This window comes from Natator depressus, chromosome 21 (assembly GCF_965152275.1).
Source record: "Natator depressus isolate rNatDep1 chromosome 21, rNatDep2.hap1, whole genome shotgun sequence".
NCBI lineage: Eukaryota > Metazoa > Chordata > Testudines > Cheloniidae > Natator > Natator depressus.
Window position 1 is genome coordinate 7,324,591 of NC_134254.1, and position 17,354 is coordinate 7,341,944.

Genomic DNA, 17,354 nt, shown 5'->3' on the forward strand with positions numbered 1-17,354 from the left:
TTTCTCCCAACTCCCAGAGAAAGAGACACTTTTGTCAACAAAAACAATAGCTTGACAAATACAGCCTGGTCTGGTGTTAGAGGGGAGGGGTGAGCACCAACCTGTGATTGGGCTGTTATTGTCATCACCAGGTATCCATGTCAAGCGCACACTCCTTTCTGCCAGGTCTGTCAGCTCCAGGTCACGAGGCCGCTCAGGTCGTTCTATTGGCAAAGTAACAACCAAAGTTTGGCTCCTTTGGCAATCCCACTGAAAGTCAATGAGAACTGAACACCTAATGCCTTGGGTGCCTTTGAGAGTTCTACCTAACTCTCAAAGGCAGCAGTGAGAAAGTCATTGGCAGCAGCTGCATGTGACAGGAGTTGTTTCCATTCAGTTCTTAGCAGAGAAGTGTGTTTTCTTAATCTGAAAAAATATAGTGCCCTTCAGCAGGGCTCTTTGTGGGAGTGCAGTTGGCCTTTCCAGGGTATATTGGTGGGGCTGGCAATGCCCAAGAATGTAGTGTATGAAGATTAAAAAAACCCTCTACATTCAAATGCAGAAAGAGGTGTGCGTACATAGAACAAAGGCATCAAACCTAAGGAAAAACATGGTGGGTTATATACTGTATGGATGGTGGACTGACAAAAAGACAAGGAAAACAAACCACATTTGTTCTTGTAGAGCAAGGTCATAAGACTCTACACTCTTGGGTCACCTTCCTTTTAGAGGAGCCATACAAGAAACTAACTATTTTCACCCCCATTTTACTGATTGAGGCAGTGACTTGGCCAATGTCCCAGAAGATCAGTGGCAGAACCAGGTTTCCTAACTCCCCATTCAGGGTCTTACTACAGGCAAGGTGGCGGTGGCAGAGTGGGTGAGTGATACCATACTGCACTGTGACACCCATTACAAAAATACCACAGCAGCTTTCTGCTCATGGTTAGTTGTGACGACTCTTAGAAATAACATGCTGTAGCAGGCTTTGGAGCATCAGTCTTGGTCTTTTCAACCCCTCCAGCCCTACATTTCCCATTAGAGTTATTGCAAAGGCCAAACAAAACAAAGCATATACAAATAAAAGGGTTTCAATAAACCAAACTGATTAGTGGTGATTACCTTTGGGTAAGGCTGTCATACGATTAGTTGGAGCAGACACGACAGCTGCAAGGTAAGACATTGGCTGTTAACGGAGTTAGTTTACTGATTAAACTTGGCTCATCAAAGGGGCATGTAGTAAAAACAAGTTAGAGGCGGATTCCATTTCCAGTGTGGGATCCAGTGAGCATCAGTACTTGTAGCCCGCCCCCTAGAGACTCAAAGGGGCTCCCATAACCTCTAATCCATTTTGGGCTGGCTGCACATGGGAGAAACAAACGAGTTAATTAGCTTAAGCACAATTATCTGTTAAAGAAAATGGAAAAATCAAATTTAGCTGAGTGATTAGGGATGCAGGATCCTTACAGCATGCTGAGTGAGCCAGCAATACATTCAACATTGATTTAAACAGGCGCAGGCTCTTCAAGAGGTTTCTGGTAGTTGAGAACTAAGGGTAGATGAGCCTCAACATGGAGTTCAAAGTTTGAGAGTAGGTCTAACAGCCACAAACCCAATCCCAGTCTATAAAACCCATTTCCCTTGTACTTTAAATCCATTCCTCCCCCTGCCAAAAAAGGAGATTCATTACCACTTCCACCTGGAGCAAAGCCTGTAGGACTAGGGCATGTTTCCTCTCTCTCCCACTATAGCTTAGCATCTAAATAAGGGGCCTGATTTTCAAAGGTCATGAGCAGCTTGAATTCCTGTTGACTTCAATTGGAATTGCAGATGTCTAACTCCACTGAAGAGCAGACCTCTTATTTGGATGCCTAAGCTTAGGCACCCATGTTTGAGCATTTTTGGCTCCATATAGGAACTGATTTCTTTCCCCCTCAGCTCCTTTCAACTCAGTCTCTCTGTACTTGATTTCCATGTGGCTTATTTCTCCTTATGTATTCTGTCTTTTCCTCTCCACCCCTTTATTTTCAGTATCTGCTGAACTGGAAGGTTCAATTGCAATATTAGAGCAGGTTTGAAATGAGGCTGCATGTATTCACTAAGTCCCATTAAGACACTGATGGAGAAACTAACCATTTTTACGACACTACTTTGCTTAAGAAGCTCACAGCAAACCTACGTAAAACCACTGATAGCTATGGCAATAAGGGCTTGACCTACAAAAGTATTAAATTACATTAAATGTTAAACATTTTTTAAATTTCACTGTGTCTGATCATGCATTACCCAAGTTTGGCTGTGAGAACTTGACACGAATAATCAGTCTGTACTAACAAACCAATGCCTTTAGTTCTATTACTTTGCTTTCTATGAGGCTCCAATCTCTGAGTTAGTAGTAAATTCAAGTGGAAGAATGGTTACCTAGCACGGTGAGGAATGCTTTGGCGGAGTCTTTGTCCAGTTCAGTACTGGCTACACATGTATAATCTCCTTGATCTTTTTCAGCCACACCATAGATTATCAAACCGTCATCTTCCTTCTTCATCCTTGAAAGGATACAATTGATAACAAAAACACACAGTGTTAGGTGTTGAAGGATTTTGCCTTAACCTATGTGAAAAGTCCCATTGGATTCCATAGGACTATTTGCATGAGTAAGTCTAGCTGGGTTTGACTCATGTTTTACATTCATCAGGACAGGGATGTACTTTTCGTTCTGTTTGTTGTTTTTTCTATATTTTGTCCAGGGCAGATGCATAATCTAGCTATCCAGGTATTCATACTGAACTTATTCCCATGGCATCAGAGTCTCTACAGTGCTGTATAGCTATACATTACTAAGCAGATGAAATAATCCTAGCAGGCCAGGAGATGGAATCAGATTCTTCTATGGGAACAAGTTTCTGACCAGGGAACAGTTTGAGTCCCATGATCAAAAGCTCATTTCCTTTTCTCCAGATGGGAGACAGAGACTGGGAAAGGGGAACTGCAATTGTACTGGCACAGTAGATCAAAGCAGACAAGAATTAATTCTGAAATAGTTTGTAGTTATTAAACCAAGATACTTTATTGAGATTCTTAAAAAACAAACACTGATTTCAATCTTTTTGATATTTTTATATAAATGAAACCTGAGATCAAAAAGTCTTGCGTAACTATCAAATCAATTCCAAATTGCTAGTCACTTTCTATTTGAAGGAGCTAACACCACAGAAATGTAGCACCACTCAGTGTCGAATCATAGGGACACTGGGTATTCTATGCATACTCTCCCCCTCCTGGTTGAATGTGAGAAATGCTGTCTGGGCTGTGAAACCAGACAAATTGTTTACACGCACTGGCTCTTGAAATGAGCATCCTATAAAGACAGAGCGAAGAGTAATACTATCTTGGGAGACAGAAGGAGCATGTAACTACAGATATACGGTCATATGGCAGTGCACAGACCTGTTTCCAATGTACAGAGGTGTATCATCTTTCAGCCAGGCGACTGTGAGTTTCAGCGTAGAGTCATGTTTTATACGGCAGTCTAATCGAACCATGGAGCCCCTCTTTACAATCAGATCTTCTGGCCCTCTCACGATCCTAGTTGGGTCTGCGAAGAATCACAAGATGTCACTTGTAGGCATATAACAGTAGGGTCTATAGCTCGGTACCCAGACCAAAGGGGAGATGGAGTGTGACTTGTAAAAGTCAGGCAAATGCCACAAGCCATCCAGCTGGCCACACTCTCCATTACTTACAAGTACCTGCTTATAAGCTGGGTAATTTAGTATCACTCTACCTATCTTACACTCAGCAATGCACCTTCCCTTTAATACACACGGACATGATCTAAAATAGGATTTTTGAGTCAAAGGGCATTTCACTAGGAAAGCGAAGCCACAACAGAAACTGTTCGCTTTACTCAAACATTTCATTGCTGCTTGAACTGTGACCTTGCTCGACTGCTGCGCATCTTGTGTGTGTTTCAATGTGCCTGGTATTTATCTCATGCTCTAGGCAGCTCATCATGTTTAAAAAACAAAACAAAGTCCTCAGACAGTCATTCAGATCTTCAAGTATCCAACCACATAATTCTGTGATATTAAACTACAAAAACAAAGCTAAACTACACCATACTCCAGCTCTTAAGATCTGCCTCTTTACCTATAGGCTATGAAAGTGTGTAACAAAAAATTGGTAAAGGAAAAATAAATCCTTTATGCTGTGATTTTCAGTGGAGCACAAGAGAGTTAGGCACCAGCCACCACTGAATTCTTTTAGGCTTCTTTGAAAATCAGTCTTGCATTTAATGGAAACTAAATGTGTTGGGATCCCAGTTTTGTGGGTATGTTTGTGCTTGATGCACAGCACGAGAATTAGCCAGCTAACTACTCAACTTGTGGATGTAAACTGATGCCCATGGAAAATTGTGGATGCTTGTGAGAAGGTGGGCCTGTACGTGCAACGCTTTGACAGCACTGTCTCTTACCTTTGATCTCCAAACGAACCTGGTTCTCTGCTTTACCCAGAATGTTGGTGGCGACGCAGGTATAGATTCCCTGGTCCTCCTTCCGAGCCATGTTTATTTCCAAGCTTCCATTTTCATGCCTCTGGTAGTTCTCTCCATCCAAGGCACTTCCCTGACCATTCTTAAACCTCACAACAATACAAGAAACTATTGTAAGAGGAAGCAGCAGCAGGAAGTGGCTCATTCCAAAGCCCATTGCAATCAGCAGTTCTGAGTGTTGGAATCCTTACCAGCGCAAAGTGGGGATCGGGGAGCCAAAGAATGGGCAGTCAAGGAGGGTCCTGTTATACTGAATCACTTTGATCAGCTGGTTCCGTGGGGCAAGAATCCGGGGAGGCACATCTTAAACAACAAAGAGCATCCCACCCATTGTTTCATGTTCTCTGTGTATATAAAATCTCCCCACTGTATTTTCCACTACATGCATCCGATGAAGTGAGCTGTAGCTCACGAAAGCTTATGCTCAAATAAATTTGTTAGTCTCTAAGGTGCCACAAGTACTCCTTTTCTTTTTGCGGATACAGACTAACACGGCTGCTACTCTGAAACCTGTCAAAAGAGCATCTTGTGTTTTTAAAATCCCATGTGCTGTAACCACACCATCTCCCCATCTCTCCTTTCTAGTCACAGGACTCCCTCTTTTTCTTGCACCTCAAGTTCAAGTTCCTTCTTCGAGGCTTTGCAAAGCTCCCACATTTCCTCCTATCCCCTCCCTTCACTTTTACCCTTCCACTGCTCTCTCTGTCTCTTACTACCTTCTATTTATGGCCTTCCTGCCAACACCAGCCCTGATGCTTGGCGGTCCTGCCACCAGCATCCTTAACAATCTTAACCCACTACAGTTGCTATCTATCATGACTTAAATTAGCCAGAGATTTTGGGAATGTTGTTCTATGGGAGATGGTGATTTCACCCATGAATTCAGAGAGTACTGTTTTCTTATGAACACCTCTAGGCCGGGAAGTTAAACAACTCCTCTGTTCACTGTAAAGACCTTCCCAATCCACCTTCGTAACACAGATATCAGCAGACCATCTGTAGCATTAGATAGTTACCCAGAACGCTGACGAAGGCGTTAGCCAGAAGGTAGCCATGTTCGTTGGAAGCATTACATTGGTACACGGCGCTGCTGCCAATCTGGGTATCCCGAAATACAATGGTGTCTCCGGCCACTTCCCGACTTGGGTTGGGAGGAGCAGCTTCAGAACAAACAGAAGGAGGAAGAGAGAGCTCTTCGGTTTGCTATTAAACTTTACTTGGGTGAAAGGCTCCAAAGCCCATTAACCACTCCCCGAGACATCCAACCCCCTGACCCCGCTTACAATTGGTTATCCTACTGAACATACCCAACAGAGCAAGCTGAGGATGGAGTAAAGCTTTTCAGAGTGCCAGCATGGGAGTCTGTGAAGTCCTCAGGTTATCTGCAGACCAAGATCATTAGGGGCTATGCCAGGTGTCTGGCATGGCCTGCGGCCAATAGTGCTCATGTTCAGACCCTGGCCCCTAGGGCACGGTGTGACTCTTTAACCCCAGCACAAAGCAGGGTGGTAATGCCTGGGAAATGCTGAGTTCATCATTTTGAGGAGGATTTATAGAGTCAATTTCAGTCTCAACCTGCTCCTCTCTGCCATCCACTCTGTAGTGAGTGATTAGTGAGCAGGGGGAATGTAAATTATTATTTAAGGTAATCATATGGGCCATAGTTTAGGGTCTTTTATGTGGCCTAGACCTTATTTATATGACAGATGAGACGGTTATTCACCTTGTGAAGTAACTGAAGTTCTTCAAGATGCTTGTCCCTCTGGGTGCGCCACTATCCTCCCTCCTCCTCTCTACTTCAGAGGTTCACGCCAATTCTCTGGGGTAGAGAAGGAACTTGGGGACGGTTGACTGCGCACCGCTATGTAACCACTCGGACCAGCGTGAGACAGCTATGGCGCACACGCGGCCCAGTTGAGCACTGCTACTACAAATCTCCGATTACAAGAGCAGGGCGCCAAGACACCTTAAGTGGAGTACCCACAGGGACACTTCTTGAAGAATTATCAGTTCGCTTTTAAAAGACAGATGACCTTTCTCTCTAGTTTATCTGAAGTGACCAAAAGAGTTTAGCAGGATTAGTTTCAGGTCATTTTCGGTTTCTTTTTAGAAGGATCTTGTTGAAATGTGATTGCTCCACAATTCATAACCATGCATCTGAAGCCAATGAGCATTACAGAAGGATTCTGATGCAGAAGCAATGTTACATTAAGTTAGGCATTGATAATATTCTTCAATGATTCCATGACAAATTACTTTTAGTGAGGGAAATCAATAAAAATCCATTGTTTTAGGAACTAATCCTAAAATAGCAAGCGCTAGACATTACATAACACACACAGATATCCAGTCATTTAGTTGCCTGAACTCTGTCACACCTATACACACTTAACTTTAAATTAAGACTCCTCTGTTCAACACAAATATTGGATTTTTCCTTGTTATTCTTGGTTTGTCCAGTCCAATGTTAATTTCATTCTAATCCGCATTGTAGTTTTCATCTCCTCATTAATGGAGGGGAGTGTATATTGATGGGACTGAAGGATAACAAGAGAGCTACCGGCATGATGGATGCCTGCCTGCACTCTTCTTGGCTCTCACCATTGCTACTGGTCATTTTTAAGTGCACCAAAAACTTTTTTTTGTTTTTTTTTGTTTTTTTGTTTTAAAGTGACCTTTGGTGTCCCAGTTGTAACACTGTCATAACTAGATCTTCCACTCATGGAAAGGATGATGAAAGACACCATGAGGAAGGCACATGCGCTTGAAACATCTCAAATAACTAAGATCTTGAAAACACCCTTAGCATGACTCATGCTTATTATTTTTCCACCCTGTAAAGAGGAGCAATTTATATGAAATTCCTCATGGTTTTGGTGCATGCTTCTATAATGAATATAATTCAGTCCCTGCTAGGGAGCCCCAAAGCCATCAGCTTGCTTACATTCTATGGGCTCTCCATTCACCAACCACTGGATTGTAGGCTTCGGGTTCCCGTTGGCTCGACACACGAGTCTACCGTCTTCACCAGGGGCCAAAATAAGGTTTTGTGGTTCGTCCAACCAGTAAGGGGCCGCTTTAAAGACAGGAATGTGTATACAGACAAGTTATACATGCATTGTGGTTACCTCCGCTGAATTTCTCTCCATTAATTAGTTGTTGAAGCTGACACCACAGAAAGAGTTCCCCACCACATGCCACATGTAGGAAATGGGCCCTTCCCCAAGGCGGAAGTGATGTCGCTGTAAGTCAAGTCCTGTATTTTAGCCACTAGAAAACAGATGGGCATTGGCTATGCTGAGTACTGAAGAGTAAAATCTCTACAGTCGACCTTTGCCTAATGTTCCTAGCCAATCCCAACCCTGGAGTGGCAGCCTCCCGACCTTAGGCCTAGAGGCCTACGTTTGTCTGCTGTCTGCCAGAACAAGGATGTCAGACTTCCCTGAGCCCCTAGACTGTTTGGGGGCTCTGCCCTGCCTGACGGCCTGAGCCTATAAACGCTTGGTTGCTCTGCCCTGCCTGAGGCCAGAGCCCTGGACTACCGGCCACTTGGCCCAGCCTAGAGGGCCAGGGCCTCAGAGGCTGCTAATCTCCCAACAATCTTGGCCTAGGGAGAGACCCGAGCATGAGGGGGCATGGCCTCCCTCTGAGATGGATGGGGCGGGATGACCATGTACTCCTACATGAGCTAAAAAAGCAGCGAAAGAATTTTTTTCTACTGCATGATGTAAATTAATGTAGCTCTATTTAAAAAAAATATCCACTGAGCTATGCTGATTTTCACCAACTGAGGACCTGGATCAGGAGATCAGTCTGGTTGAGATGCAAATGTGTGTGGGTATAGGCAAACATCCATCTCAGTTCTGCAAAGCACAGATTATCCCATTAGCATAGGTCTGAACAAACAAGAACAGCCCCTCACCCTCCCCATGGCTCTGGAATTCTAACGGCTCAAGTAATTTGAATGAATGGTAGGATAAAAAATGACGTACCCTTCACTCTCACTGAGATAGTGTGACGGATGCTGCCCATTTTGTTGGACGCTAAGCAGAAGTATTCCCCAGAGTCTTCTTCAGAGACGTTGGTGATGCGAAGGGCCTTGTTAAAATTTTCCAACTTGGTTTTGTCCGTTGGGAGCTCTCCTCCTTTCTTGTACCACATGATGTCTGGTGCTGGTCTAAGGAGGGGAGGACAGATTAGGGGTCATATCTGAGAGGAGGCTCGTCAAGATATGTACTGTACAGGAAACAAACAGATTTGGGGTCAGGAAGCAATTTTCCTCCAGGGCAGATTGGAAGAGGCCCTGGAGGTTTTTCGCCTTCCTCTGTAGCATGAGGCATGGGTCACGGGTCACTTGCTGGAGGATTCTCTGCTCCTTGAAGTCTTTAAACCATGATTTGAGGACTTCAATAGCTCAGACATAGGTGAGAGGTTTTTCGCAGGAGTGGGTGGGTGAGATTCTGTGGCCCGCGTTGTGCAGGAGGTCGGACTAGATGATCATAATGGTCCCTCTTGACCTTAATATCTATGAAGCTATGAGATTCCTCCAAATTCAGAACCACTTAAACCAGTCCCCTTAGATTTCGTCCTCCCAATGGTTTCCACAGATGACTCACTCTCCTTCCCTCCTGACTTACACCAGGATCTTGATCAAGGATCCTGACCTTCACTAACACCACTAGGAGTGAATTTCTGACTCATGGATACTACTCGATCTCTTCTGCATAGTTTTAGCTGGTGCACACTCCTGTAGCCAGACCTGGCCAGTTGGGCACTCACAAGGACTACAGTGGGGCCTGTTTCCCTATATTTGGTAGGACACTGTTTCATGTGTCACTACATCTCCAAAGTGGACAAATAAAAGAAAACTGATCCAACACAGAGAAAACAGAAACCTAGTGTCACCAGCTTCCACTTTTGTGATGCATCTTTCCACCTCTTGCCCACAGGACATTTGCAGTTACCTGTCCTTCCATTGGGGAGCAAGACACCGTGGACTGCATCCTACTTTCACTGAAGTGAATAGCAAAAGTGGAGCATCGGGGACTGTACAGTTTGCTTACTACCCAGAGCAGAACAGATAAGGAGATGCCAGAAACCATTCCCCCTCCCCCCTGGGGCAAGTGGTACGTACACTCCTGAAGCAATGCACTCGAGTAAGAGGTCCACCCCTCTCAGCACTATCTGGTTGCTTGAGGTCCCGTAGGGATACATGAAGCTGGGGGTCGTTTCCATAACCCCTCGGGCTGAAATCAGCAGAAAAAAAAAAACAGACCACTTTTTAAATCTCCTCCTCCATGCCGTTTCTACCAGTAACACACAGAGCTGCCTGAGTGGAGAGAAGCGATATAGCAACAGGGGAAGAATGTATCTGTAGCATCATGAGTGCACACGGTACTTTACTAAGTTAGTTGGTTTTCACGACCATCTTGCAGGACTGTAGTAGGTCATCAGACCATCATCCCAATAAAGCTGGTTCTACTTGGATTCATGTGGATGCACCAATGTTCCACATCAAGCTGAACGACCCCATAACAGAACCACATAACTTCTCTTCCGTCAGTGTTATGGGACCAGTTGCTACACAAGGGTTTGCCAACACACTGAGCTCAGAAGGAATTATGTCCAATTAATAAAGTGCTCCAACTCAAAGCATCTAGAGGGAAATCTGATGATGAATTTTAAGCAATCTTGGTTATGAAATACAATCCGTGCCAAACCAAATTAAGGCCAGATTTGGCATTCAGGCCTTGATCCGGCAAAGCACTTAAGAAAATGTGCAACTTTAGCATCACTCCATACACACATGCTTAAGTGCACTGCTGGACGATCCCCTCAGTTGTCCCAGTGCAAGACCCTACCGTGGTCTATTGGCCGGATAAGTGTAAATTAGGGCAGAATTTGGCCCTTAATTTCTTTCTTTGATATGGTTAACAAAGAAAAAAGTTGTTAAAGGAAATTCTGTGGACAGAGTGTACAAAATCTCATCTGTAGTTGGGCATCTGACATGGTTCCATATACCATTTCCATACGGAAACCAGAGACACGAGACTGACATGGAATCACTATATGAACAGGTACAAAACTGGCTGAAACAAAAGTGCAGCTCAGAAACAAGATTAACAATTTAGGGTTAGTTTAGGAAGAGATACTGAGTTGTATTCTACTAGCGTGTGTTCTGGATCTGATACTTCAGTATAAGCCAACTCCTTTCATCCTTATCCAGTCAAGACCCCTATTGGCTGCTCAGTGGGAATTTTGTCTGCATAAGGACTGTAGGATTTGACCCAGGCCTCAGTAGGATTTTGATGCAGTAGACGAGTACACTACTTAATTTTGTAGATTAATTGGAGCTGAAGGAGTAGAGTTCACAAACAATTTGGTGGACGGAATTAAAACACAGTAGAATCTTGGAAGGAGAAGTTGGCTGAAATCAAATGAGATTTTAAAATAACAAAAGACAAAGTGCTTCATGTAGGACACAGTAATCCAACACACAAATGGAGGCATTTACTATACTGGCCAGGCAGTAGTACCACACAAGAGGATGTGGTTATGAGCATGAAAATAAGTTGGAGTGACAGTGTTGTCTAGGCCTGTAATAAGGGTGAGGTGATTATTCTGCTCTATTTGGTAACTTTTAGGCCTAAAATGGTATCGTTCTTTAAAAAACAAAATGAAATTGGAGAGCACAGAGGACAGTGACAAAAACTACAAACAATCAGACAAGGCAACCTAAGAGGAAAGTTTAAGGGAACTAGGGAAAGGTTAGAGAGAAGGCAACTGAGAAGAGACATGACCACTGTCTACAGATACATAAAGGTCTTTCTGTTAAAGATGATTGTAGTTATTAACTTACAACCATGAGGACATAAGATGCAATGGGCTTAGAACAGCAGTAGTGGAAGTGGAACAAAATGGCCAAGGGTAGGTGATGGATTATCAACAATGGGAGACATTCAAGGCTAGAGGAGATGTTGAGTTAGAAAGGGATAATGGGCCCAACTCTGCTATGATGGATGAGTAGGAGTGGAAGTAGCTGGCCCCCTCTGACCCAAAAGATTCTTTAGCTCAATAACCAGCACGCATCAGAAATACAGCTCAAGTCAGTTATGCCCAGTGTGTGCCTGTGAGAGCAAGAGGGGGGGATTCTGTGGTACCCGTAGGATCACACATATCTGAGGAGCATCCTATCTGACAGGCTAGTAACCGTTTTTTATTGTTTGTTCCTTAAGGGGAGGGGCTGGGATGACAAGGGAAAACAGTTTGTGGCGTTCACTCCATTAAGACATCAGGAAAGATTTGTGATCAGAGCCCTCAAAAGAAAAGCTACCTGCAGCCCAAACCACAGCTTCCCAATTGGCTTTGAGTCTACCACACCACAGCTGCGCACACACATCACATGACTTTTAAAATACAAAATGATTAATGGTCAACAAGTGCTGGTGAGACGGTTAGTCAATTATTCGGTTAATGGATTACCACCACGTACAAGTCTTGACCTTACCTTGACGATACAGTACATTTACCAATGCCGTAGACAGATACACATATTTAACTTCTTTCTTACCACTTGATAAGCTCCCTTTCCTAGTTAAGGCAGCCCTACAATACCAACCCAACACTAGCGTATGAAGGCTAGGTTGCAAACATAGTGGCTGGTGTTATGAAGGCAATACTTGTCGACAGCTACCACACCATGGTAACAGCATTTCTGCAGGTATTTCCTATTTTATACAGAGAGATGCGGGAAATACATCCTCTTTGACACTACTCAGTAGGCAAATGTTCATTTTCATGGCAATCACTGTATGGTATATGTCTAAACAGGGTGCATGTCTCACTTCAACAACTATTTTGTTTGTTCGGGAGCCAGGGAAGGCACCAGTCAGGGAAGAGAAGCAGTACAAGCAATTTTACCAGCCATATATTAATGATGACAATTAAAAAATAAAGGAAGGGAAATTAGTATCCTGTCCCAGTTCTTTTAAAGCACCCTACAAACACACTGGGGAGCTCATAATAAGGTTCTGTCTTAGTACATCTGATAAACATTTGCCATTTAACATTAGGGTGCTGCAGAAATCATTCCAGGCAGACATAAAATTCCAATTCCAGATTTGTGGGGACAGTGACAGACAGAAAATATCAGCCTGCTAGAAAAGTCTTAGTCCATTTCTTTGGTTGGAACATGGAAATAAATAAATAAATTGGAAGTGGATTTTTATACCTGCTCTGCTAGTCATACACCCGTTATTGCCACCATTGTTCATCTATATAAAATAAACCTCATGCAGGCGTGATCAGGATAGTTTAAAACAACCACGTAACTCCAGTGCCTGCAGCCCTGAGCACTGAAGTGCTAATCAAAGGCATTTTTATTTTTTTCGTATATTAACCTTACAGATTTTAAAATTTGGAAACAGCTTGCAGAACATTTAATTTCTACTAAGAACCTTGAAAGAGGAGTTAGATACATATTTAGAAGCTGTATCTATTTGCTTTCTGTACAGCGAGCCACTTTTAAAAAGTTTTCCACTGGTTTGAAATAATTCTATCATTTCCAGTGGAGTTCCTTATCTTAAAGGCAAGAAATTTCTGGCGCCGGTAAATCTTTCCAACTAGTAGAATGTTAATAATGATGATACTTAGCTCTTATATAGCACTTCTCATCCAGAGATCTCAAAGTACTTTACAAAGGATGTTAAATATCATCATCTCCCTTTTACTGAAAGGGAAACCAAAGTACAGACACTTTAAGCCCACCTACTAAATAGGCTTTGAGAAGACGATAGCCATTTACTCATTATCAGCCTGGGGTTTAGGTTCAAGACGGATATGTGGCTAGCATTCAGGTCTGGATTACATGATGATGATAATCTCAGGAATTGCTCCCATAACAGTTTTACCCTAAGATCAGCTGATCTTATTACATTTCTACCATATTAGGGTAAAGTTTCAGAAGATGCACCTGCTGCAATTTTAACTGCATCAGAACTGAAAATACTGACCCTCTCTACGTTTTGGATCTGACCCAGAACAAAAAACCCTAGGGAGAGTTCAAGTCTAAGCATTTGGCATCTGGGATTCTAATCAGAGGCTTTGAGGATGGTTCCAATTGGCTGTTCTGTAATTTAATATTCAAAGCAGACAGAACATAAATATTTTATGTTTATTGCAAATGGTAACAGGCGTCCCCTCTTCTATTAGCTGGGTTGCAGGTGGGTGTGATCTAAGAGAGATGCAGGGGAATGGAAATTGAAGCAAGGTGTTCTTTCGGTCACCCGCTCTGGGGGAGATGTGGGGGCAGGCACTGCTGCATCAGGGCTCTAACTGCATGAAAGTTGGTGGGATTTTTAGGAGACCCCTGATAGCGAAGTTCGATATGAATGAAGCTTTTCGTATATGCATATAATGCCACGCCCCAAATATCAGGATGAAAACACCCCTCTACTCTTTAGCTGCTTCCTTCAATAACAGGTCAGCTCCCGTGATTGTTCAGTGTCTAACTGCAATTTTCAGGATCCACATGCAAGGTAGCACAGACATAGATACCTGGCTCCTCGGAGAGCTGCTCTGTTGGCAGCTCCTGCCTCCGGCATGGTCGCATGCAGTGGAGATTGTTGCGGGGAGGGGAGAGGAAGCAGCCTCCAGCAGCTTCGCTGTAGCACACGCACGGCAAGTTTGCCGTGTAATCTCCATCCCAACACACTGTCCATGGGCTGTACTAGTGGGAAGCTCTGCACAAGCTTTCTCTGACACTGGGCTGCTGAGGAGGTTGCCAAGGACTTTAGAATGTGACAGGATCTCAGCTGGTGGTCATCTAAGCATTCAGAAGATGCTGGAGCATCCATTCCCTCCTTGGTGCACAGCTAGAGCCCTGCAAATCCGTGGCCCATTTGTGCGGATCAGATGCGGATACAAATTTTGTATCTACAGCCCTGCAAATCCACCGATATCTGTAGACTATTTTTGCGGCTCGGATGCGGATACACATGTCCTGTTAACTGGACTGATGCATGTGTCTCAGGAGCAGATGTTTTCCACTACCTTTTATGCTTCTGCAGATGGGGAGTTATCCATAGAGGGGACAGCAATTTAAATATGTGCCAGGGGAGGGCCAATGGGTCTGGGTTTAGGGTTTTGCTACAATTTCTGTTGTATTCTTCAAGAGCTAAGCTTCTATTTAATACTAAGTGGTGGTGCTAGCCCTTCTGGCTGTCAAAGGAGGGCTATCTACCGCTGTCTCATTGAGCCTGTATACAAACTCAGACACAGCACTAAGAGGTATGCACATCCCTTGTTCATCTGAACGGGGCATTGCTTTATGTCCAGCTACTGTTCTTCCCGAACCCCTATGGACGTTCATGGTGCAGCTGGATGTTCCATTTACTGAGCAGTCAACTTGGCAATTTTCCCTCTCGTACATAGCCCTTACTCATGCAAGGAAACCCACTGATGCAAATGGAACTCCTTGCATGAGTAAGGGATGCAGGTTTGTGCACCCAACACGGGAACCTAAGTACCACAGCTAGACGCAATGGCACAAAGTTTTGATCTGAGTCCACATGCAGTAACCGAGAGCCCTATAAAAACTGCTCCCGCTGCCTTCAAAATCTGCTATTTGGTGGTAATCGTGGCAGCAGGAAGGGGTTTATACAGTAGGCTGGAGCAGATGGGTCTCTTTTGACTCTAAGGATCAACAGAAGGTGAGGGGAGGAGGTGGAGGAAGGGGAAAAAAGCCAACACATATACGTGACTGGTGTCAACTCAGTTACTCCAGTACAATGAAACCTGCGCTAAGGATCCAGAAGTGCAGCAGGTCCTCCTCCATTCCCTTCCCCAAATTTTGAATAGCCATTTAAAAGTATCCCTAAAGTTTCTGCAGTCACGTCCAGCCAAGTGCCTGACTTTTACTTATGGCAATTTGCACCGCAGAAAGACGTTACAGCTATAAAGCTTTTCTCTGCAGGTTTACTTGCTACATGAAACTGGTTTGGGCAAATAATCCAATTTGAATGACTAATTAGACACATTTTTCTGTTCGCTAATTTAGCATGATTTTCTCAAATCGATTAGTTATTAAAATAAATTTTCAGAATAATTTCTAAGAACAATTCTTGGTCTGTAGTTCACTTGTCTACAGTTGATTGGGAGGGTCTGGCATGGAAAGTTAGAACTGTTGGACTGGACACACAAGGTCACCTAATATGTTTCTTTTCCCCTGATTGGAGGAGCTCAACTCTTGGGGCATGTCTACATTTCAAGCTGGAGATGTGACGTCCAGCTCAGGTGCTAGTTCACTAGGAATAGCAATGGCTTGGACAGGACAATGGGCTAGCTGCCCCCAGAACCTATGGTCCTGGGCAGGAATGTACTCAGGGCAGCTAGCCTGTCCTGCCACTGTGGCTAGGTCACTCAGAGCTAAAGTGCAGACATCTACATGGGCTGGAAATTACAATCCCCAGGACAAGGTGCAGAGGGACTCTTAGATTCAGTTTTCCTGTGCGGAAACTCACAGAGAGGAATTCAAAATTCTGTTCCTCTTATGCAGTTTGTGTTACCTTCCTGGCAGAAAAATCTCTGTCCCTAGATTATTTGAGGAGAGTGAACACAAAAATGGTGCAAACGGTGTAAAGGGATTCACTTAGAAATTCAAACTTCTATTTATTTAAACGGCATTTGTCCAGCTTCATTAGCCAATGAGTATTAATCAGATACATTTTAAAGGACAATTCTCTATAGGATTTTCTCTCCATTTTCCCATGGATTTATACCTACAGGCACAGAGGAGAAATCTCCTTCTACTTCCATCGCATGGAGACTTGAATCAGTTTATGTAACAACCACTGCTCCTACTGGAGCTAATTTCACTCTTGACCATTCAAAGCCATCCATACTGGGCATAACTAGTCTTCTCCCATTTCAAGGGCATCCCTGACTTCAGTTAAACACAGCATATCTTCTGACACTGCTACTTGCTTAGCAGGGTGTTTACACTGCCAGCACTGTTCTGGGTTTCTAACATGCCAAATCCCCCTCAATAGTTCTTGAGACAGTTTTCACTCAAAAAAAAAAATCCACATTTCAAGAAGGAGTACCCTTCCTCGCCCATACGGCATCCCTATTACTCAGAGCACTCTCAACAAGTCTCATACAGGGCGATACAAAAGGGGGGGTGTGTGAATCCTCTCTTGGCCATCTCATTTGGCAGGAAATCATGGCAGAAAACGCATTTCAATACTCTTGCAAGATTTTATCCAACTTGCTTAGACTTCTGCAGTCAGGCAATATGTTGCCAAAAAAAACCCTGCAAGGCCTTCAATTGCTTAAGCAGCAGTATTCCCTATTCTTCCTGATAGTGCAAAGCTTCTACCTGATTTGGAATTCATCTGCTTTGCAGAGCTTTGCTACCTTTCTGATCTAGCTAATTCTCCAAGCCATTAGTAGGTTGATAGTGTCACAATAACATGCCCATATTACTGCTATTTTCCTCCTTTGGTTGATGAGAATGAAATGGCGATCTGATTATAAGGTGGCAGACCTTCTTTGGTCCAGATTCTCTGCTGCACTCAACTTAGGTGCAGCAGATGTGGTGCTGGGGCCACTAGTGACCTGGTTACTGCTCCCTGATTTCCTGCCCAGCCTTGAATGCACTGGGGGCTGCTCTGCCAGGCACCAAGGAACTGTATGAGACAGTGTCTCTCTCTCCTGCAATGCACATCCTGCTGCGGGATGCAGAGGGGGAGGATAAGAGCTTTAGCATAAGAGTCAGCTATGCTGGCTGTATGTCTAATAGGGACTCCCCAATGGCAGGGTTCTC

The 17,354-nt window shown here is 43.8% G+C and overlaps 1 protein-coding gene across 24 annotated transcripts in view; it reads right to left on the bottom strand.

Moving 5' to 3' along the window:
- Positions 1 to 17,354, bottom strand: part of NFASC (neurofascin) — a 179,917-nt gene that overhangs the window by 64,456 nt on the left and 98,107 nt on the right. For 17 of the 24 annotated variants that reach the window (XM_074935907.1, XM_074935909.1, XM_074935908.1 and 14 more), the window contains 10 exons: positions 9,666 to 9,777; positions 8,524 to 8,708; positions 7,476 to 7,607; positions 5,548 to 5,691; positions 4,723 to 4,834; positions 4,454 to 4,620; positions 3,427 to 3,574; positions 2,401 to 2,525; positions 1,102 to 1,146; positions 102 to 203 (listed from right to left, as the gene is read on the bottom strand). In XM_074935907.1, coding sequence (XP_074792008.1) covers positions 102 to 203; positions 1,102 to 1,146; positions 2,401 to 2,525; positions 3,427 to 3,574; positions 4,454 to 4,620; positions 4,723 to 4,834; positions 5,548 to 5,691; positions 7,476 to 7,607; positions 8,524 to 8,708; positions 9,666 to 9,777 — 1,272 coding nt within the window. The remainder of the gene's footprint in view (positions 1 to 101; positions 204 to 1,101; positions 1,147 to 2,400; positions 2,526 to 3,426; positions 3,575 to 4,453; positions 4,621 to 4,722; positions 4,835 to 5,547; positions 5,692 to 7,475; positions 7,608 to 8,523; positions 8,709 to 9,665; positions 9,778 to 17,354) is intronic. The other 7 variants (XM_074935915.1, XM_074935913.1, XM_074935925.1 and 4 more) reach the window with 1 other exon arrangement.